The 23883-nt window shown below is 40.5% G+C and overlaps 1 protein-coding gene across 1 annotated transcript in view; it reads right to left on the reverse strand.

Annotated features, from left to right (window-relative positions):
• Positions 1-23883, reverse strand: part of LOC124278710 (LIM/homeobox protein Lhx9-like) — a 64929-nt gene that overhangs the window by 31922 nt on the left and 9124 nt on the right. Inside the window, exon 3 of the mRNA XM_046714483.1 lies at positions 17143-17480. Coding sequence (XP_046570439.1) covers positions 17143-17480 — 338 coding nt within the window. The remainder of the gene's footprint in view (positions 1-17142; positions 17481-23883) is intronic.

Below are 23883 nucleotides of genomic sequence, written 5' to 3' on the forward strand. Positions count from 1 at the left end.
CCCTACTCGAGATAAAGGGAATTACATGAGAAGAAAAAAAATAATTGTTCTTCAACTCTCGCCAAGGTCTCGCGTTAGATGTTCCAGGAAGACACGTGACCTCGGGCCCTCTAGTCTTATCTGTCTGAGAAGGGTCTTATTACAACCGGTGTTGCCATTGTTAGCCCTTTTCTGCGACATTGGGAAAATTAAAAGCTAAGAGGGCGCATTTGATTCAACGTTCGGGCGAGGCGTTAAGGTGTAAGCTGTGAACCCTCGGGCTTAATTAGTGGAGAGTTCATACCTTTAGCGCCAGCATGAAGTGAAAACCATTTCAGAATGTGTTTCACCAACTTTGTTTCGCCATTTATGCAGCATGACTAATCCTAACTTAACCCACTTTAATATTTAATGCATTTTTGTATGTTATGTTTTTTCCTTTAAAAGATATATAAACATTGCGAGGCTTATTCCACTCCGTTCCGCCTTGTTGTGTACCACCAGTGATGCTCGTTATAATGCAACCTATTTTCCTGTAAACGTGTAATTTACAAAAGTACACATATTAAAGCTACAGTAATCATATATATATAAATTTGAAATATATTTGACTGTCATGTATTTTCTTTTCGAAAAGTACAAATTTAATATATTATAGTATCAGTTAAAAAATACATATTTTATCTCAAAATAGCTATAACTAGACCTTTCCCCTCGAGTTTTTACAATGAATAATTGCTACCGATAACATTGTGCTATACATCCCATAGAGAAATAACATATACAGAGACCACACCTACACGCACCTGGTGATGATGAGAAATGGCTGGTTTCTCCGAAAAAAAGGTCCAGACTATCAGTAATACTCGAGAAAATACTCCAGCAGTAAAGGGCGCCTCGACAGCTTTACTGCGCATGATCACAATGCAGCGCCCCCTGTGCTTGACAATAGATGTGTAAATTTGTTACGGTTCGAGGTTATCTACGAGGGTCGAGAGTATCATAGATTTGAAAGGCCATGTGACCACGCTTCCATGTGCACTGAAGGAATCTTCCTCGTTATCACTGGAAGGTATCTTTATGTCCAAGGACTGTTGAATAAATCAGCTAAGTGGATAGATAATAAATGACTCCATCATGGAATGGGCGAATGATTGTGTTAGTACTACTGACAAGACGATTTCCTTTCGTCTGAAGCGCATCTAGGGATTTTCCTGTGTACATTGTGTACCAAATGGTCCGACATAGTTGAAATAAAGGATATGTATAACATTTAGTTATGACTAGAAGAATATGGGGATTATTTGTTTTGTTCAGGGTGCAGGTCTTGTCAGTGCCAGGAAGGACATATACCAGGACGTTTCAGGCCATAACTTTTAATGTTCGTCTGTTTTGTTGGTCTGTTGTTTAACGCAACACAGAGCAATATTCCAGCTATATGATGGTGGTATGTACTGATGTAGTATGTGTGTAATCGTGTCTGGACCAGACAATCTGGTGACTGACGTCTCTATACGTAATTGGACGGTCCGATCACCCGATCCCGTTAGTTGTCTCTTGGACACCAATTCTAACCCGGGTCTTTTCGTATGTACTTTATTGTGTGGTAGATTACTTTCCCCACTCCACTTCCCCAGATGAACTGTCTGTGGTTTGATGGATATGTTGTACGGATAGTATACGCCGCGTTAACACCATGGACGCTTCCTGTTCGAACAGGGCGGTGGGGTAGCGTAGTGGTTAAGGCGTTTGCTCGTCACGCCGAAGACCCGGGTTCGAATCCCCACATGGGCACAATGTGTGAAGCCCATTTCTGGTGTCCCCCGCCGTGATGTTGCTGGAATATTGCTAAAAGCGGCGTGAAAACCAATCTCAGTCAGTCAGTCAGAGAAACTTTTCATACATCCAGTACTGAGGTAAACACTGCATGCCTGTGAGATCCACGCACTACTCTGAGATACGACCACCATTATTAGTCTGAAATTCAGGGAGTTGCAATTTCACTTCAAGATGCAAAATGTTGAGAAATCAGAATATGTCCACTTTAACAATTGTGTGTATGCTATATGTCACATATCAAATATATGGACAGTACGAATCCGATTTAGGGTTCAATTAACACAGGGTTCCACTTTATCCAGGTTTGGTTAAGGCATTCATGATAAAGATATAGTGATAATCACGGAAGATGAAATACTGACTGACTGACTGAGTTTGGTTTTACGCCGCTTTTAGCAATATTCCAGCAACATCACGGCGGAGGACACCAGAAATGGGCTTCACACATTGCGTCCATGTGGGGATTCGAACCCGGGTCTTCGGCGTGACGAGCCAACGCTTTAACCACTAGGCTACTCCACCGCCCCGAAGATGAAATAACAGAATCGGAGGTTACGATTAGGAGAGTGTTTGTGTTGAAGGGGAGATAATAATGACCATATATGGTCATAAATCACGAACTCCAAATGATCTCCAACCCTGTCACAAACGAAAAGGGAGTGACTGACAGCTGAAGCTCTGGACTGTAAGAGCTTAGAGTTAAGAGCTGAGAGCTGTAAGATTAAGTGTGCACCAAACTTCACATTTTCTGTTCGCGGGTTCTTACCGAGAGACAGAAACTATTTAGCATGACAAATTACATGAAAGAAATATGTATACAAATCCCAACGACAACAATGGGTGGGATGAAATTGCCGATTGTTGCAGCGACACGAGATGACGGTGTTATCAAAAACATGGACTACAGAACTCGGGGAATGCCCATCTGCGAGGTTTTATCATGTCAAAAAGCGATCAAAATGCCAATGTCAGAGGTATAATGTCTTTAGCAAGGCACTCGTACCCGCAGACACCCTGCTATGAATCCGGCTCTGTTTGAGAACTTGTTAACACATAACAAACCCTCTCCTTCGAAGCAAAACAACGTCGATACCAGAGTGAGAGAGAATTGTCGCCGGTTTCGTGTATCAAGCCAGTCCGACTTTTTAAACAAACAAGGGTTAACCTAAAACCTGCATAAGATCCGGTTCCGTTTGCCGCTGAAGCACTATGGGAACGTGAGACGGCCCTGTTGGCTGCTGATAGACCGTTTAGGCGATGGAGTCCTGGGGTTCATAATATTGACTGTGAAAATACCCATGTCATAATCGTCTTGGTGGGCCACAACCCACACATCCATCAATATCTCGTTAAGGGGATGATGGGGGTGTGGTGGGAACTGGGTGGGGGTCGGGCTTAGTTAGGTGGGGGTCGGGCATGCTGTGAAGAGATGAAGACAGATGGTTGGGAAGTGTGACATGAGCAGAGAAGGACGGGTATTACGGGTGTAATGTAAGAGCTCGTTCAAGCTGAAGGTCGCGGTGTGCAGGGTGGTGATGAAGGTTGGGGGTTGCTGGGGGCTGAGGGTGAAGCCAGATGGCCAGCGTTGAGTATGACCCAGGTTGACGATGATAATGGGACTATATTCTCATCAACTGAGATTCGGATTTGTGCTGTTATGAGACTTTTGTTGACGTACGCCTTTGTAATACCAATATTCGTGCATGCTCAGTAACATATTCCTAACTTCGTCAACGTTCACTAATAACCAAGAACGCAATTCCTTATTACTGTAGAATGTAGGCATTCTACGATTCAGTTACAATTGACTTTCAAACGGTGATGGTACTAATGAACCAACAGTTATATATGGCGCCACCCATATAATAAACATGTCACAAGATATTACTATTATTATTTTACAGAATAAAATACATAAAAGAGGGTTCGGGTGATCCCGGCACAGTCATCCTTGTTGGGATTATCAACAACTCAGGGTCCTTGCAGACTTTCCTCGAAGCTAGGAGAGTGGGACTTCTCCCAAGGAGCACTGACAACAGGAATTTGTTATTCTGATTCATGGAATTATTTACACATTAAACTGCAAAATTCAACAAAGAGAGTTCAGATGGTTATAATTGTTGTTGCAATTGGTATTAATAGACTCGACCATTATCAGTAAGTCATTTGAATGAATTTAGTTCCCACTCAGGTATAACTTGACAGATCTATCATTCTCAGTCTTCTCATAACCGACATTTGCTGGAAACGTGATACCCCTACATACATCATCACATGATTATGTGCAAATGGTTGCAAGGGATCAACCCTGTCTTAAACCGTTATTGACCAACTTGCACATCCTACCAACGGCTTCTCCCTAACCAAATCAATTATTACCTAATATGTAACCAGCAGAGCTTGAGTCTGAGAAGTTTTACTCGCTTCGCGTCATATTGGAAAGACATTTCCCAGATTTCCCCCCTGGAACCGCAAGCACAAGCCTGTCCATTGAAGAAGTAAATTCCATTAATTGAGCTAACTAGACACATTGACATGCCAGTTTCCACCGCTTCCCGCAGACACTGCAGCGGCCATATTGCCCAAGGCCAGAACCTGATTGGCTGATTTGTAAGGCACGTTTTGACCGATCATTGTATGTTTAGGTCCTTATCAGATAATATTCAGTCTTAATCGCCTTGTTTTGGCTTCTTATCGGCTTATATGAAAGGAAACGGGGGTTTAGCATTAGGTGGAAACATAATATTTCTCCCCGTGTGTTTAAATACAAGAAATGGTGACACTTGGAATCGGTAAGCGCCTTATATGGTTTCGTTTCGCTGATCTGTGACACGACAAGTTTAAAAACTATGATTCGGTCAATAAACGGATTACGGATTTGTATTGCAATTTGCGTCGTCGATATCGCACTATCGCCAGAGTGGCATTTGCAGTGTTTGTTTACAGTTATCGTAGCTTAAATAAGAATGTCTTTGGCATTAAACAGGAGGACGGGAAGAAAATACCGTTGAATGGAATCATAAATCGTAAACGCCAGAAAATGATCAGTTTCGATTATTCGACAAAATAGCGCTGAAAATCACAAATGGATCACAGAAATTAGTGTTGATGCCAAGGTTGCAGGAAAAGGAATAAAAAACATGTCCTGCCTTTTCGGTAACACTCTCAGCTAACACATTCTACGTTAATAAATTGTTTGTTTCACACTAACCTCTTGTTAAACAACACTACATTTGAATCACAAAATATAAGGTTAAGATGATTACCATAAAATACTTCAAAGAATTTATATCCATACAGGATGGATGAAAGGGTCTCAAGCTGTCTACATTCATACAACGCTTCTCCAGAACAAAGAACTATAAACCAAGCGTTTCTTTATTCATTTGTCGAAACAAGTATGTCAGCTGCCTTAAATGTTAAATCCATGTTCAGAAAAATAAAATAACATTTGATCCCCTTCTTGGTATGTGTAACCCGGGCAATGCTAAAGTCTGTCTCCCACGGTAGAGAAACTATTGTCCCTTCGGTATCCTGACTAAATCTAGCCTCACTGGTATTGGAAACATGCAATTTTCCGATTGTTTCACAGCGACATGCAGACATATGCAATAATACACTCATCTCTGTTTTGGAAATAACCACTTTTTTGCTTCAATCCTTTAATTCGTTTCCCTAATCTTGTATGAATATACAACAACGGGCCTCTTCCCTTGTGATCTTAGTACAATTCTGACTAGAGAAACACGATAGCGTAGAGATTTTTCATGTTATCTCGCTGTATTGTTGTGTTAATACAAAAACGAGTTCGCGCATTAGGACACGCCTAATCTCTACAATCTAGGGGTAGCAGTTCGGGGGATTTATCCATCTCTGAACCCCGATGTCGCTGAGAAATGCTTCATGTACATGTAATATTACGCGTGGGTTTGCTATTTAAATGATACTTAACCTGTGAAATAGTCCTGTCTTTCTGTCTCTCGCGGAAGTCACTCGTTTTGACAGGTGTTATTCCACAAAAAATAGTGCACGCTAATCTTTGCTTTTCACGGCGTTAGCTCCTGAACTAATATGAATGGAAAACGCTGGGCTGAGTAAACTCCATCTTTCTCGCTTTTAAAATCTCCCAGCAGGGTACCCGCTCCCATTTTCCACGCCGAACTCAAGCTCTGGTCGTTTTCGGCTCGATTTTCCAACGTAAGAAAAGATCCCCACACTAGACAGAACGACCGTGACTTCCTACAGTGAAGTATCAATATTCAGTGCAGACACGACATTAAAACGCTTCTACATGAATAGACCAGCGAGGTAAGCGCGAATAGAGCTGGTGGGTCGAGATAAACTCTGTCCCACCCCTGCGGTTCCTTCCCCGGGGGGTGGGGCTCTCTGAAGGGGAATCCTGGCAAGACTAACAAATCTTATTGTAACGTAGCTGCCCCTAGCGCAGATAATAATCTCCAAAGAGGTAATATTTCAAAGAAAATTTCTCCAAAGTTTCTTACATTATCTACAGGTTTTGTCCGGTAAATGATGTAGAGCCTTTCAGTGTTGAGAGCTTTAACCTACAACAAGCATGGCTTGTGTTGTAGGGCTTCCGACAAACGTTATGTGGCTTGTGGTGTTATTACAAATGGAATGCGGAATTTGATCCCGACATGAATGTTTTACTTGTCTTCGAAAATTCTTTGATGATTATCAGTAGACTGACCTTCATTGAAAACCTTAAATGTCCGAACAGCAATACGTGCACAAACCAACTACAATAACAGTGCGCCGGTCTCTGTAAGCAATAGGTTCTTGTATCGGGCTATGTGCCAGTCCTACTTTTAGATGATCCTATCGATGAATATAAATCGTCTGGCGCGATTGATTTCCAAAACAAATGCGACTGCTCATACTCTCTGAGCTTTTTGCACGATGTCTAAAACTGTTAACTTCAAACCTGGGTTGCCCAATTGATAGCTTGCTTATTGGTCCTGAAGGACTTGGTTCGATCCCAACATGGACTGTAAGAGTTAAATGCCTATTTCGGTCGAGTTATGGCTTGACATACGTAGCGTCTGTTTGAAACCTCCATTTCCATTGAATAGGAACACCAATGGGTCTCTTGAATCATTGACATGCCAGACCCATGATGTCAGATAATGTTATTCAAGATAGTCCATGAAAACGTCACGTGACGTGACAAATGTTTATGGTTTCCTAAAAAGAAGGAATGACTATACATATTGTAAATGTGAATTTCAGATTTTGCCTAAAATAACGAATGTAATATTATATGATATTCCATAAAAAACGCTTAACGTCACGTCGGCTTGTTCCACGCGAGGTAGACATGTCTGTTTACTGTAGGATTTACGCGTGCGTGAAATATCAATAAATATCTCGTAAATTTAAGTGAGAGTGGATCGCCAGAGAAAGAACCTCATCAATCGTGGGGTAGTTGGCGTGTTCAAACGTTTCCATTCAGAAACCACGCGGTGAGGAGTTTACGGAAGACGGAAGCAGAAAAAGCCGAATCAAGGCGGGGTAACTCGCCATTTTGAAAGTTTCACAGAAGGCAACATGTTGTGCAAATGAATTAAACTTGAACACGTTTAGTTTTCACAGACAATTTCAACATAAACATACTTCCTCGCTTTTTGCACACGTTTGGGATTCACCAACTTTAGCAGACGACATTCACTGCGAGCACCAAGTGGTCGTCTGCTAAAGTACGGGATCAAGTTAACGTCTGCTATTTGCAGCTCATCAGACGACAATTCAACATGTCTGAACGAGTAACCACTTCGAGGCTCCCCATGACGTCAGTTTGGTTAACAAGATGTGAGCGAACAGCAACGGCTGTGTCAGTTTCAGATCCCAGTTTATGAAAAAACCGGACACTTGGTTCGTGTGTGACATAAGAACAATGGCGACCTACTTCAGAAACGGAGATGTTTGTAGCGATTTGTAACTGCGTAACTGACTAACGCTGATGACAGGCCAAACTGAGAAACTGGACACTTGTGGGGTTGGGCAGGAGCGTAAGGGGGTGAAAGGGGGGAGGGGGTGGAAAAAGGGGGTTGTTCCTTGTAATTGCGTGTAGAAATGACTAAGGTTCCAAACAATTGCGCACCCTGCTTGTTGTCTGACCTTCCGCTCTCCTGGTCAAATCCTACCTATACTTCCTCAAAACCTATACACACGATGTAAATAATAATGATAATAACAGACATTAAACATAATACTATGCACATTCATCATTGCACATATGCCTATATTTGATACTTACAATAGGAAACATACGAAGGTAGTAATCCCTATATCAGAAAATGTCATTCTTAAACTAGTCAATGCAGAAGACTTAATTTCGTATATTAACTAACTTGAAGAAATGTATGTAATTTGTTTCCAGTAAACCGTCCCATATATCACATAGTGCTCAATGACTTGTAGACATGTCTTTTTACGTTAATATACCATACCACACCACACCACACCCTCGCCCACCCACCCTATACGTTTTGCGAACGCTAGTCAGTATTACGTTGAGAAAGCAGACACTGAATTAGAATGAAGCAGAATGAAGAAGAATGAAGCAGAATGAGGCAATTCGTTCCTGGGGACATCATGGGCTACTTAGCAGATCGTGATTCAAAGTTTATCGGATATGTACCTCGCATCGTTAACACCATTTTATGATCAATGCATTTTCTAAAATTCAATATATTGAAGAAAACTTATGATATGATTAATACCGTTAATGTTTTGTTGGACAGTGGACAACACAACTGAGTAAACACAAGACTGGGATGACAAGTGGGTGTGCAATGACCCATAGGGTATCCGGCAACACTCCACATCTCCCCGGCGCTGATCAGGATTACCTACAAGGTCACACCTCCATTGTGAACCTAGAGAAGTATACATACTCTGGACACCATTCAACACCGATAGTCTACGCCAGTGAATTGTGGGGAGGGTAGAAGTCACGCTGTGCCAGGGAGGGGATTTTCAAAAGGAGGGATAGAAGAGAGATGCTTGGAGAATGGTGGCGGACCACATATAGAGCCCGATCAATGTGAGCGGCCAGACTCATAGACCAGGAAACCTAGCCTAGACCTCTGTCAACACATCAAAGACCTAGAAAGACAAGCCCTCCCTGCCAGCCCCCCTGGGGCCATGCCTGGACCCCTCGGGCCCTCAGTTAGGTATGCACTGTTCCATCTGCCCCTACTTTCCAAATACGTCCCTCGTGTTTGTTTGTAAATGTTTCCCCTGTGTTGGCAAGGCGGAGAGTAAGGTGGATGGGTTTTAGATTGGCGTCGGCTTCTGAGTTCCACATCATTATCTGATGATATGAACTTTGGGACTACAGTGACGTGAATCTTTAATTTTTCTTAAACCGAAGGGACCTCTCTGATAGTACGATGATATACCGGTTGCAATTTCCTTCAAAATCATCACTGTCAGGTTTGGAAATAGCAACAGCGAATGTATTTCTCGAGAGTAACATAACCGTAAATTGCGGACGGTGCTCTTTAACGATGCAGAGATAATCATTATGAAGGGTGGAGTGTTAAAAATATAAAGTAATCTGCGCTGACGTGTTTACCCTTCTCGAGTGAGTGAGTGAGTGAGTTAATCTCGAGAACACCCGGTGTCATCTCTAATATCCAGTGATCCTTCATATAATTTTCACCACTGTTTTGCCTTTTTAGGCCCAGTGGCTTTCCCTTCGGCAGAAAATCAAAACTGACTGTTCTCTTGGATTTTTGTTCTATTAAATGAATGCTCATCAACCATACCATTGTAATTGTAATTATAATTCATGACATAACACATTGCCGGTTGTGGTATATATCGTGAATGTCAAATGATTATTAACCATTCATGTCAACCATCTCTACGGTTTGTTTGTCAGCTGATACGTCTTTAGATCTATAATGAAGTCTTGTGTTGTAAAAGTCATCGCTCGCGTCGACATTAACTAAGTGTGAACAGCACTGACACCCGGTGTCCTCACTGGTATTCAATGATCTCTTCATATAATATTGACATAATATAGTTTTGCCCTTATATAGATTACGTTTCGGTGGGTACCTCAGGCTGGTCATTCCCTGGCCTTGACGTTTTAAACATGATATACTGCCAAAGTGTCTGTTGCAGGATTCACAGGCACAAATAACCACAGTAAAAACTCAAAACAACGAATAAAGTGTATGGCCAGTATGTTTGTAAACATTTCAAAACTGTTTTCAATGAGCCGCATACAGACACAATCGTTAAACACTGATATCATTGAGTTTAAACTGTGAGTGAACTTCCGATTCTTTCATGTCGAAGTTGATCGAATTTAAACGACTGGTTGAGGTTGATTTAAATCTTTTTAAATGGGACCATCTTCAAGCAACAAGCAGGTGTAGTCAATAGCCCTTATCCCACCGTGGGTCCCCACAGACCAATTGCCGCACCCCAGAGGCGAAACGTCCCCACTGTCCAAACTAAGTCAGCCGTTGACAAATTTAAACATTGGGAGTAAATTAAGAAATAGGGGATACAGGCACGAAATTGTGGCACGAGGCTCATTTATGTTGGTCACAATGGCGTGAGATTTAGGGGTTGTCCCGGTTATAGAAATCCTTAAGCTGACCTGCATAAAACCGGACACTTACGCGTGGCCTACAGGGATAGGGCTAAAGGATTATCAGGCCCAGACATTGGGCAGTTTGAAGGTTGAAAGGTGGACATTATAAGCTGTGGGCAGTATTTGTTAGCGTGATTTAATGGTTGCGCGTTGAATCACTTGAGCCACATCATCATTCACGTTCGTAAAGAGTCTATTTTATTATTTTCGTTTTTGAAATATGAAACTAGTTGGTCTACCTGATCTACACCTAATAAGCACCAGCTGCATGGAGTTTGTGCACAATGGGGGTGAATGCTTTGGGATATGAAAGTTCACATGCGTTTAACTTACTTTTGTAAGTATCTATAGTTACTATAGAAATTGTGGGTTTATTGTCTGGACAGGCGAAACGCGTGGATGAAGAACGCTAGTCCCCAGTCTCCACGCACGACCAAAATTAAACTTTGACATTTAGACGTCAACCTTTGCAGATTCTCACGAATATCGTACTCCACAACGTTGAACAACCCGTTGAAACCATCTTAATATCTTATGTCAACGCGGACAAAAATCAAATAAATGATAAAAAAGAAATGGATTAAAAAACAACAATCGAATTACAAATTTGCAAGTCTATAATGAAAATCTGCCCCGTCAATGCGAGTTGCCCTTGGCCTTTGTAGAAAAGCGGTGCATCAATAAAATGATCCCTGTAGAATTTGCTCTTGCAGAGCAAAAGCAAATATCCATGTGTACACAAGCCGGGCCCTCCAAGCATACAGCGCACCGATACATATCAATAATTCATTTTACAAATAGTACTAAGTTGGCCTTATTCGATGATCAATGGTGGCTTGCAAACTTGAAACATTGGAAGATTCTTCAGATATTTTAAGATTTCCTGCAAACCGACATGAGAGTTCCAGCTACTTCTGATAGAGACAAGCCCAGGGACGATGGCATTGGGGCAATCAGTGGTCGCTGCAACAATACTTGTCTCTATCCGTCCTGTCTAGACCTGAATGTCTGGTTTCCGCTCTGGTCTAAACTCCACCCTTCCAATATCTAAAGATTGGAGTTGGTTTGAAGTTGGTCATTTTCAGTTTACCATTCATATATTTTTCAATACTATTTTCATTATTATTATGTTTCACAGATTAAGATGAAAGTGCAACAGAGAGGGTTTGGGTGATCCTGGCACAGTCAGGCTGGTAAGGCTCATCATCAGCTCAGAGCCCTTGTCCCCTCCACACGCAGCCCAGACAGCGAATGGGACTTCTCTCAGGAAACGCTGCCTAGTCGATTACTATTATTTCCTGACGTTCACGTTGTATATCTATTATTGTACCATACATGTTTTTCACTGATTTCAACCCCATAGTGCATTGCATGCAGTACTAAAACAAGGCTGTTGAAACACTGTCATATCCGTTTGTTCTATACATACGAAATATTGGATTACATATTGAACGTCAAAGACAGTGAATAACCAATCTCCATTGTCCGACGAAACATTCCATTGTGGCGTAAAAGGGAATATATATGGGGAAACTATAAGAATGAATGACAGGAACCACTGATGACACCGGGTGTTAGCAAAAAGCGTTCGTTTATTTCAATTAACTTAATCACTATAACAAATCTTATTACATTTTTAATCATTAATCACATTTTCCACCGACAATTGACACAACAGTCAGTGTGCGAAATAGTTTCCAATTTTTCTAGCCAGTCGGTCTAGCTATGCCTGAGAGTTCCTAGCCCCCAAAATAATTCACAAGCCCGAAACTTGAATGTAGACACGGGTTTCCTCATTGAACTGCCAGTATGATGAACACTTTTATCAGGCCATAATCTTGCATGATTTAAAAGTGTATTATAACTTAACAAGTCGGAAAGAGTGATGTATTTACAAAATGACCCCGTGAAAATTCACTAGCCAGTCGGACCAGTGACTGTGGAGATTGACTGGCCCGACTGGATTTATACAAGCCACGGGCTAGCGGGCCAGTGTCTATTTCGCTAACTGACACTACATAAAAAAATCGACAATAAGCTCATCCGTCTTAATTACAGTAAAAAGTCCCATAGTAAATACTAAAAAAACATATAAAGATACACGTACAAATATAAACATATTTTGCTAAATTTAGCAAGTCACGTTTGAACGGACCGGCTTCTATCTCGGTATTAGGCTCACAAAGCATTTGAGTATTAAATACGTGTATTAGATTCATTTTGCCAAGGGCATTTTTTAAGCATTCCTGTTAATATTCTTGACATTTCAAATTTGTCCATGTAATCCTATGACCCAGCTACTGATCTGTATTTGAGTCGCCCCGGAAGCGATACTATCGGAATGAGTAGTCTGTTTGTTTTTAATACGCATGTCAATCAAATTTCGTTTCCGCACCCATTTCGAATTTATAATACTCTCAACATTTAACGTTATCTTCTCAGTTCCCGTTCTCGTATGAATATCGATTCCAACTTTTTATCTAATTTGACAAAGCGCAAACACGCCATGATGCTATCAGGAGAGGTGTTTAAAGAAACGTTTATATTCTACAGCTGGGGCCAATAACATCGCAAGGAACTGCAAATTCTTTGGAATTTAATGTTTATATCGCAAGAATAGTCGTCAACCATTTTTGGTCTCCTGAAACGAAAATAGATCGGAAAACATTTTACCAGATTCTTTTAGACATCCATGGGCGTTAATTTTTGTACGAAAACAGGTTAATCGTTTTCTTTTTGTTAATATGACTTCCAACTTTAACATGTGATGTTTCGAGCATGTTGATGTCTCGAACCAACCTTTCTCTTTATCTAATCCTACAAGTTTCCGTTTTGTACCACTTTCAGTCATTCGTGTTTATTACTTAAGGCAGCTTGATGTATTGAACGTATCGAATATTCTATATAGCGGACCCAATTATTGTCCACAGGAGATGGTGTACATGTTTATGTGGACACAGGACTTCGACTATACGGAACTTACAGTTCGTGATATCCGGTGTTGTTTGTAATGGCTCTCGTGGACAAAGCTGATCGCTTCAATGGGTCGTCGTTTGTTCAGTGGGTGGGCGAATGGGACTAGTTGGTATCATATGCGGTATAAGGCTTTAGCATTTGTTTCAGTTACAAGTTTAATCTTCTAACTTTGGACTCGTAACAGAAAACAAACATATATTAAAACTTAAGAATAGATCACAACAAACTTACATCTTTCTTGAATCTCAGGCAGTTTCAAGTTTTAAGCAGGAAATCCTATATCAAGACCATTATACAAATAGCTTCTTGTGTCCCCACATAGTCTGTCTCACAGTCTCTTAACCACATTATTTTCCCTAATGCCTAGCCCTCCCTACAATGCTAAAGCCCTAAATGAAGCAAGTCTAGATTTGCCTTGAATCTCCTAACTCACGAGGTCTCCTTTTTAATATAAATTGGTTTATTTGTTACTATCAAAATTATATATATTCAGGGACTAAGCGTTAGTCTAGACTCCACACACAGGCCTGGGAACACTTGGTTTTGGAACTTTCTCATGGACATGCAACGACTCCATACCGCTCATCGTGGATACATTTAACAGGAACTGGTCGCGATATGCCCCGTTGTTGTGACAATTGGTAGGCGATGTGCCATGGTTATACAGCTATACTGACTGACTGAGTTTAGTTTTACGCCGCTTTTAGCAATATTCCAGCAATATCACGGCGGGGGACACCAGAAATGGGCTTAACACATTGTGCCCATGTGGGGAATCGAACCCGAGTCTTCGGCGTGACGAGCCAACGCTTTAACCACTAGGCTACCCCACCGCCCCTATACAGCTATAGCTCACCTGGCCACGTGGAAATTAAAAGTTGCAACACACGTGAAACGTAGCATTTGTTTCAATAAGATATCTAGCTTATGATAACAACTCGTCTGATGTGTGTTTGGACACGGGTAAACTAATTCTTGAATACCTATGATTTAGATTGACTGTAATGGGTAAATAATGCCGAGACCTCAAAAACATATATTCTTTTTTTATGGTGCAGCTTTAATGTCAAACACATGTATATGCCATAGTGCGCCAAAATTGTTTATTTGAGAGATTCGGAAATAATTTATCATTTTTAAAATTTCTTTCATAACTTACCAAGATATATTGGAATACTTTACGACAGTTATATAAAGCAATCGATTTTAAATGCTCGGGAACTAAAGGCAGTTATTGTGGGGCACTGTCCAGTATAGCGAGGTTACTATGGACATACCTTCACTTATTGTACCTGAACTACGACATCAGAACGAAACCTTTTTATACCATAAATATTTGAAATATTCATATTTTAAAAATAAGATTATACTCCAAATCTTTCTGTTTTTCGAGCACAATACCAAAGTGCACATCAATAAATATCTCACGTTTTGATCTTTCATGCATGATTCATTCAACATTTCACGTGAAACGTGACTAAATGGAAGTAATGAATGCGTTAATTCTACGATTAACCCTCCATACACCGTAGCCGTTGATTATCCGATGATTACTAATCACAACTGATCCTAATTAATTGCTTTAACCTGTTTTATCATACCAGTAATTATTGGATTATCGAGGCATGAAGCGAGCAGCAGCAAGGGCAAAAGAACGCCTGTCAAGTTCATTGTCAGTTGGTTGTTAATTAATTTGGGCTAACAGCGTTAGGAAGATTAATTGAGGATTTATGTGGAAAATCTGTTCTCGAATTGTGAAGCTGTTTGCTTCGGAAACAATAAACGTAGTCATATTTGTACTTGTATTTTTCCTAGATGGATTACAGAGATGATATTTTCGGAGAGACAGAATAACTTATTTGAAAAAAAATACATGTTTGTATGTCTGGAAATTTAAAGTCAGATTTACTGCATCTAAAATCAGAGCATTATGAGGTGTTTCATAAGTAGCATATCGTCATGTTACTGATTCTTTTGTGTGTGAAATATTGAAAAATATTACGTAATGAGGTACGGATAAACTGTAGTCGACAAATAACTCAATCTTTGAATCTCTGAATCTTGGGAGTTCCCGTAGGAGGGCTACGTTGATAATACTCTTAACGTCTCATTAATACCCGTGTTTAAGTGAGCTTTGGTTCCAGTTTACGTAACAACACACACGATATTCACCGTACTACTTCAGAAGTCTGACAAATAATCTTAAGATTTAAACCAAGCGTGAAAGATAAACTTGACAGGTCGAACAGTGAGCACTAATCTTGTCAAACGAGCACAACCCATATCAGAGGCATGGAGGCTTGGTCGCTTCACCGCTGGACAATTGCGGTATCCTGCCGCGCAAGAAATGAGCCCCGATTATTCACCTTTGGGAACCCGCTCCTGAAGTAGTGTTTACGATGAGAGGTAAGAAGACTCTTTAAGGATGGACAAAAGATTCTGATGTTGATCGGACACGGTTATTTGTGGCCAATGGCTTGAAATAGTTCACCCATTGCTACACTGCTAATAGACCTTTAAAGACGCCTGACGACTCCATTGCGCATTGTCTGCCTTTCAGCACTTCTCGATGGCAAAGTTTGATAAAAGCTTTCCTCGGATAGGATTAAAACTTCAAAGCCGAGCTTGTGTTGGTATTTGGACAACCTGTTTTGGCGAAACTAGCATCAATGGTATGGCTTTTAGGTTGTGACATCTGCGGCGAAGTAATTGAGTCGAAGAGTGGAGAACTGTTGAGGTCATTTATGAAACATTTTGTCATCGATTTCCACAGCGCAGGTGGCCTTTGACTTCAGCGTTGAAGTGTGAGAAAAACCAAACCACTTGGCATTTGAGGACACCATTGGAATGCATGAAAAATTGGAGCCCAGATTATATATACTGTAACTACACGCGTTTGATGACGTGTTTGTACAGCCTATTCAAATACTATCAACTGTGCGTTTGTATTAGTATTTAATCAATTTGCAATCTCCAATCATTTCATTATTTATTATCATGAAGTATAGATCAGTCTACCTATACACACTATAAACGATATAATTATAATAGTTTTGTAGTAACGATGAATAAGCTAAAGCAGGTTAGCCTGTAAGTATTGAAGCTTGAAAAACGTGATTGTAAGCATGGTGAATTATCCATAGACTAAAGTATAAGATATTCTTACCAAGAAGGTCCTCATCCAGACCAAGAAGGTCCACATTCTAACCAACAGGATCCACATTCTAACCAACAAGGTCCTCATCCAGACCAAGAAGGTCCACATTCTAACCAACAGGATCCACATTCTAACCACACTATCCTCATTATAATCGGCCATTACGTCAAATAACGGAAAACTTGGGACGTTCTTGACCCGAAATCCGCTAGTATGTCTTACAGTCCCTGAACCGTATTATTTCCACTTCTGTCCAGCCCTTTCTGCAATGCTAAAGTCCTAAATGAAGCAAGTCTAGATTTGCTCAGTTTCTGAATCTCGTACCTCACTGGGTCTCCTTTTCAATTTAAAATGAATTATTTGAATCTATCATAATCCTATTTATTCAGAGACTAAGCGTTTGTCTAGAAGTCAAGAAACTGTATTTATATCAACATTCATCCAGTAAGTGTGAAACCTCACGGAGAGGGGTTTCATTGAAACGCCTTTAAGATGTCTATGAAATTGACCTGAAATAAACATACAATGACAAGTATGGATGTTTATAGGCAATGTGTCTTACCCATTGATGGACATCCCTCAAGCTCTGGACATGGACTCTTCCGTTTGCGTGGCCTTCCTTTCTGGACCGCGCCCACTCCGTTATAATAGGGAATATTTGGTCCACCGAGTTCCGGTGACAGACTTTGCAAATACTCTCCTTGAAATATGATTTCATAGTCTGTTCTACAGTAAACAAGGTGATCTTTCATTCCGAATTGTTCGCCTGGTGTCAAAGCTCGGTTGCACGAACTACACGTGAAACACGAGAGGTGATACACTAGGTCACGTGCTCTCATAACAAGTTCGTTGGCGGCAATTCCAAGATGACAGCGCGAGCATCGCTTTATTCCGAATCTCCTGAAACAGAAACGAAAGCTTAAGGTTCTGCAAAATAATGTTCGCGGTGGGAGTTATTCTGGGTTCTAATTAGACTCATCTTGAACCCGTTCTTGAAATGTAGGTGAATGTTCGTGCTCTTGAATAAACATTTGACATAAAATCGATAAACTTCTTCGGTATGTGCCACAATGAAATCAATAACTGATGAATATCAAGCATAACCTCAAATACAAATCAAATAAATACCAGTCGGTATTACATTAAAAGGCACGTCGTTTATTTGATTTCATGTCAACTGACCTGACATATTCATATTTTCGAAAAAGTAGTTCCAGCTTAATATTTCTTACCTGAAACACCAACAGCGAACCAATTTTTTGTCATGTTTTTTTATGTTCCTTGCCTAAACGTCCTCAAATACTCCACAAATATTCTCGGTGCTGGGACAGACTGTTAATCAATAACACTTTTCACATGTCGGTATCAAACATGATGATAAACATACTCACATTATCACAACCATGATAGTCTTAAATACTGAAAACATTATATGGAAAGACGGCTATCATAGGCGATCTTTAAACGCCAGTAAAGTCAATATTGAATACGACGACAAATTAAACACAGCCTTTTCTTTCATTGACAAATATTGGGGAATTGCGTGCTCTTTTCGAGAGGCAAATGAGTAGTTGTGTGTGAACTGCCGGCGAAATGGACACGGTAATAACCGGGGAGATTGTGGCTGCCGTCAGATGACCGTTACGTATGTCAAGTCATATGTCGATTTCTCAGGGAAACGGTTTGTCGATGTGGCCCGATGACGTTGTCAGGCTGGCTGTCAAGCATGTATATCATGGCAATGATGATGATGATGATGATGATGATGATGATGAGTTAATATGGTTTAACGCCGGTTTTGGTAATATTCCAGCAATATCATTTCGGGGAAAAAACAGAAATCGGCTTCACACATTTAACCCATGTGAGGAATCGAACCCGGCTGTTCCGCGTGACGAGCGAACGCTTTAACCACCAGACTACCTAATCGCCCCTGATGATGATATATCGTTGATAGCAATGGATTACTATTATACCACCACCACCACTACTACTACTACTACTACTACTACTACTACTACTGCTACTGCTACTACTACTACTACTACTACTACTACTGCTGCTGCTACTACTACTACTACTACTACTGCTGCTGCTACTACCACTGCTGGTGCTACTACTACTACTGCTGCTGCTACTACTACTGCTGCTGCTACTACTACTACTGCTACTACTTCTACTACTACTTCCCCGATATTTGTGGCCCGACTGTAGTCGCCGCTGCTGATTGGGATCATTGGGAGTTTTGTTAAATGTTTATTCATGTCTGATGTATGTAGATCGAACCTTGAATATCACACGAAGCTTCAACACACGCCGTTGGTTGGCATTACAATATCTTAGAACAACATCATGACAAAGTGAACGCAGCTGTTGTTTCAAGTGATTAATATTTCATGAAATTATAATGTTTATTCTAGTGACGTGACATAAACTGATTACTATCTTGATGTCTGTCCAGAATAATGATAATAATTCAAAGCACATATCTTCATGAAATTTGACAAAGATTCACACTGTACAAGTCGTGACAGTTAATAATACAGACATGATGAGGATTGCATCGATTGTCAGATACAGGAATCAGTGCAACTTTACGAAACTTACATGGCGAAAGTGACATTAATTTGAAATCTACATGCAATCGATCACTTTATGGGAAATACGGACCTGGAGATACCAGCCGCGTCCGGTGAAATTGACACATTTCACAGCAGCGTGTATCGGAAAACACAGCACCATCGTCATGAATGAAATTGACCAAGCCCGTATGATTAAACAACGCGATCGAGTTGACAAACAGACAAACATAGTCTTTTATTACACGTGATTGACGAGTGGCGAACCTGACCAAGGGTTGCGATCTATGAACTCATTCTGGTGCAGAACAGCGTACGAAAAATCGTTTGGTTTAAAAAACCTTCAGATACATTCATGTGTACTTGTTGCGCATACACTGAACACTCATTATACCGGACGATAACAGTTTCCGGGGGATTACTGTTACAATTACTCATGGGGAAACTTATATACAGGTTCTGTGTCACAGATGATTTATTAAGATGAAGGGCATAATTACCATAATTATTCGAATACTCCATTGTCATTATGATCAAAATGGAATGTGTCTCATTTTCGTTCCTCCAACGAAATACCGGGGAGAACATGACGAGTGCTTGTCTTAGAATCATTTAAATACCACTGTAACCATCGGTTCGAACCAATTGCGCAGATACGCATGCTGTTGATCACTGGATTGACTCGTCGAGACTCGATTATTCACAGACCGCCGCCATACAGCTGGAATATTGCTGAGAAGGCTACTGGGTATAACTAAACTCTCTCTCTCTCTCTCTCTCTCTCTCTCTCTCTCTCTCTCTCTCTCTCTCTCTCTCTCTCTCTCTCTCTCTCTCTCTCTCTCTCTCTCTCTCTCTCTCTCTCTTACGTTTGCATCATTGTCGTCACAAAATAATTTAATTTATTATTACATAATACATCTATGCACTGTATGATAAAGAATACACCTACATTAAAATCAATTTCAAATCGTAACTACCACCAAACTGTTTCACTAAACTTTATGTTGAGTCAAGAATAGAGCGCTAATCACTCATGATTCCAACGCACTGTCAAGTGAGAATGATATATTGATCTAACCTATACGTTGTTACTGATATACTCAAAAATATACTTGATAGCACATCTTATGAGAATTTTAGGCCATTATGGCTTGTATTTCTGTGGAAAGGAAATCCACTGGCAATGGAGGCGACAATGAAATATGTCTTGCAGGTGGGTTTCTGACAGAGGTTGTGTATTTCAGAACACATATTGTCCCACAAACTCCCGAGACACATATTGGGGGACATATTTCTCGCATATGTTCCTCCACCCACCGCATCTGCCTTCGACAGGAGAATAATCCAACATGGCGGAAGTTGACGTCTGCTGTTGGGTAAAATGGAGAAAGAAGCAGACGCGTGGAAAAGCCTATCTGGACTGGTAGAACTTGACGGATGATAATGCGTACAAACTCTCTTCCAGAGTGCATAACATTCTTGTAGATATTTTTAAATGCAAACGTATTTATACACGGAATTCGATCCAAATATATGCTGGCGAAATGTTAAAGCATAAGCATTATGCCAGGTGTTCAGCTACTAAAGTTCTACTTGATGTGTACAAAGAGGCACAAAACGGAGTCAAACTCATCTATCTATCTATCTATCTATCTATCTATCTATCTATCTATCTATCGCACATATACGCTCAGATGATGATGATGATAATGATGATGAAGATGATGAGTCGGTGTTAATTCGATTCTCATTTTCAGTTCCTTGGGGTACTGTACACAACGCAGTCTGTGTGTTAGCAGTCACATTAGTATATCATTCTAACGGGTACCCATGTACAGCTTGGTAAAGTGAGGCATATTTCGAACAGATTTCACTTGTCTACGGAGAAGGCAGATACAACATACACTCAGGTGTTGGACAGGACCAAAGACTAATAAACTCTCCGGATTCCCCCTGACGAACTCCTTCACCCATGCACCTACTCTCATCCAACATTCTGGCTCGTCTTTGCCTGATCCGTGATCTGTGCGCAGCACACCATAAACTCACGCACCACCATACACTGACATTTCGACTTGCACAAGTCTCTAAGGTATTGTTATTAATAGTTTAAAGGATAATTTCTAAAAAATATAAATATCCCTCTAACAAACTGGCGTCCTTATGTACTGCCCGCTTATCGAGAGGGTAGAATCACTATACACCCATGGCTTAGCCTTCAGTTCCGCCTTAGAGCAAGGCTAACTGACATCGTGCACGTGGGTGTCGAACTAAGAGAATACGCTGCAGTTAGTGAGTGAGTGAGTTTGTTTTATCCTGAACGATATCCCAGTCATATCATATGCCTATGATGTAAATGATCAAGTGACAAAGGCCATGGACATTTACCGCTTCTGTGACATCCACAAGTACGAGAATGGTGATGTAGACTAGGTACTATAATCGGGTAGCATCTGGGATTCGAACCTATGGTACTTGACCGTCGGTTTACATGCATAGAGCGCTTTGTTACTGTTACGAAATACGAATTTGTTATTAAGTGAAAACACCCTCCTCCCGATATAAATTCTCATTGATCTTTTTTATGTCGGCTTGTATTCTAATCATCGACCTCTGTAAATACCAAAAGTCGATGGATAAGTTCGGATGTATCAAATTCGACTCTCATCTTCTTCTGTAAATAACGTCATTGTCAATGTCAATATCGACGTTCTGATGTAACAACCTAGCAGTAAGGGATTCGAAATATCAGCTTTGGAAATAAATGAAATTTTAATCTTCAATATGTTATACATTTTTACATATAAGTATATTTTATGACAGCTGTTTATCCATACAACTTGTCTCATCACTATATGGCTCAAGTAATGGCGACCTGACGCCATATTGTAACACACTCGCTGGTCTTTCTCATTTAGGTAATAATTGCTTAAACGTACTATTCTGTTGACGAACTTCGACATTACCATTAGGTTATTCTATCTTATCTTTAAACTATCTACCTCGATTGATAAAAATAAAGTTTCCCACGCGAAAGGACATCCAAACACCGAAAGCAGAAAAGTTTGAGAAAATTCAAAACTGTTTACAATTCAAAATTCGGATTAAATATTACTCCCAATTTCATTTCCTTTGAGAATTCAGGGCCAATTTGACAAATTTGTTTAAGTTTGAGCATTTTATTACTAAGAATGCAACAAAAACTGTTGGCACTGTAGAATCTAATAGAAACCGGTTGGTTTTCTCTGCATGGGGCACGCGTTAGGGGAACTTAGGAGGACCCGCTCTTTGAGGAGGGAGGGGGAGAAATCCGAACGCTGCACGTGCAATGGGGCCCACGTGGGATGGCTTTGCTTGCCAAAATGTTTGCCAAAGTCTTGAGAGTTTGGGAGAAAGTACTTGAAATCTTCAAGGGGTCTTGTCGTCATTTCTATCTTGAAAGCTCGCGAATTTTCGTGAAAAAGATTTTCAAGCATTCTTCTTTGAGTTTCTTTTGTAACTGGAGTTAGGCTTAGGTTTCGCCAGAATGGTTTTGTCTGGTATTTTCGTAATTATTATTTGTCCCGTTATGAAATCAGTTTTGCACCAGAACACGTGTTCAAAATGTGAACGTTGGCTAGAAGCGGAGACGTGAAAGAGAGAAGTTTGAATAATATTTCACTCTAACGGTGAGTCGACAACATTATGTGTAATTCAAGCGCATAAACACCGAGGTTCTACAGCTGTTTATCATGGCCTTTGTTAGATTCTAGCATGTAGAAAGCACTCAAATAAAATGAAGCTAACCTAACAGTAAAATTCAACGATGCCTTAAGATATTGAAATACTAAATATTTCAACTGACTACCTTGGCTTCATTCCTATCTCGTTACACCGATATAAAATTCTCTTTTTATGTTTTAATTATTCACACGCGTACTGTTAAACAGAGTTAGGGTTTCATGTAAAATACATCAAAACCGCTAAATGTATTGTCTACGAACCCCTATGAAGAAATCACGGATGATAGAGAGGACATTTTGGGTCAATACCCGTATGCAGTGGAACAATGATCGTCTAGTTAAACACGCGGAGTTAACCCGTTTTTAACAATACCAAAATAGCTATATCGATAGAATGATTAATAAAAGCTACAGCTTCGCGTCGGTTCTGGCACAATAGCATCCGATTTGCCCCGCATTGTCTATTAATTATTTAAGTAGATTCAATCGGAATCTTTGATATCAAAGCACGCCTTGTGTTTTCTGAACGACAGCGGATACTTGGGTAAGGTTATAAGAGATACGTTTGATGTAATTACTGATGAAATCCATGAATAAACAAAGTTTCTTCTTTGCTGATGATACGGGATTATTCGATAAAATTCAAGCCGTGGCACAGTCTATTCAACCATATCATAAATAATTCTGGCTGTTCATGCATTGTATAAACACCGCTATACTATCTGGTCTAAGAGAAGAGACGGCAAATACGACACGCCGAAAATCGACTCGTGGTTTTCCTACGCGGGCTTTTCTCAACCGTAAAGCGGTTCGATTGTCGTAATCGATCGTGTCGGATCGATCGGGTGATCAAACAGGCGGATGGAGCTAAACTACTTGAGATATTGGGACTTCAGGCGAGGGTTTGCAACACAAGTGATACAGAGTCCTCATGGCGTCTTTGATGCCGACAGTGAGTGAGTTTGAGGAGCCATATTCCGGAACGATGTCGTGATGTCGGAT

Source organism: Haliotis rubra, unplaced genomic scaffold (assembly GCF_003918875.1).
Source record: "Haliotis rubra isolate DU_JTF1 unplaced genomic scaffold, ASM391887v1 Scf240, whole genome shotgun sequence".
Classification (NCBI taxonomy): domain Eukaryota; kingdom Metazoa; phylum Mollusca; class Gastropoda; order Lepetellida; family Haliotidae; genus Haliotis; species Haliotis rubra.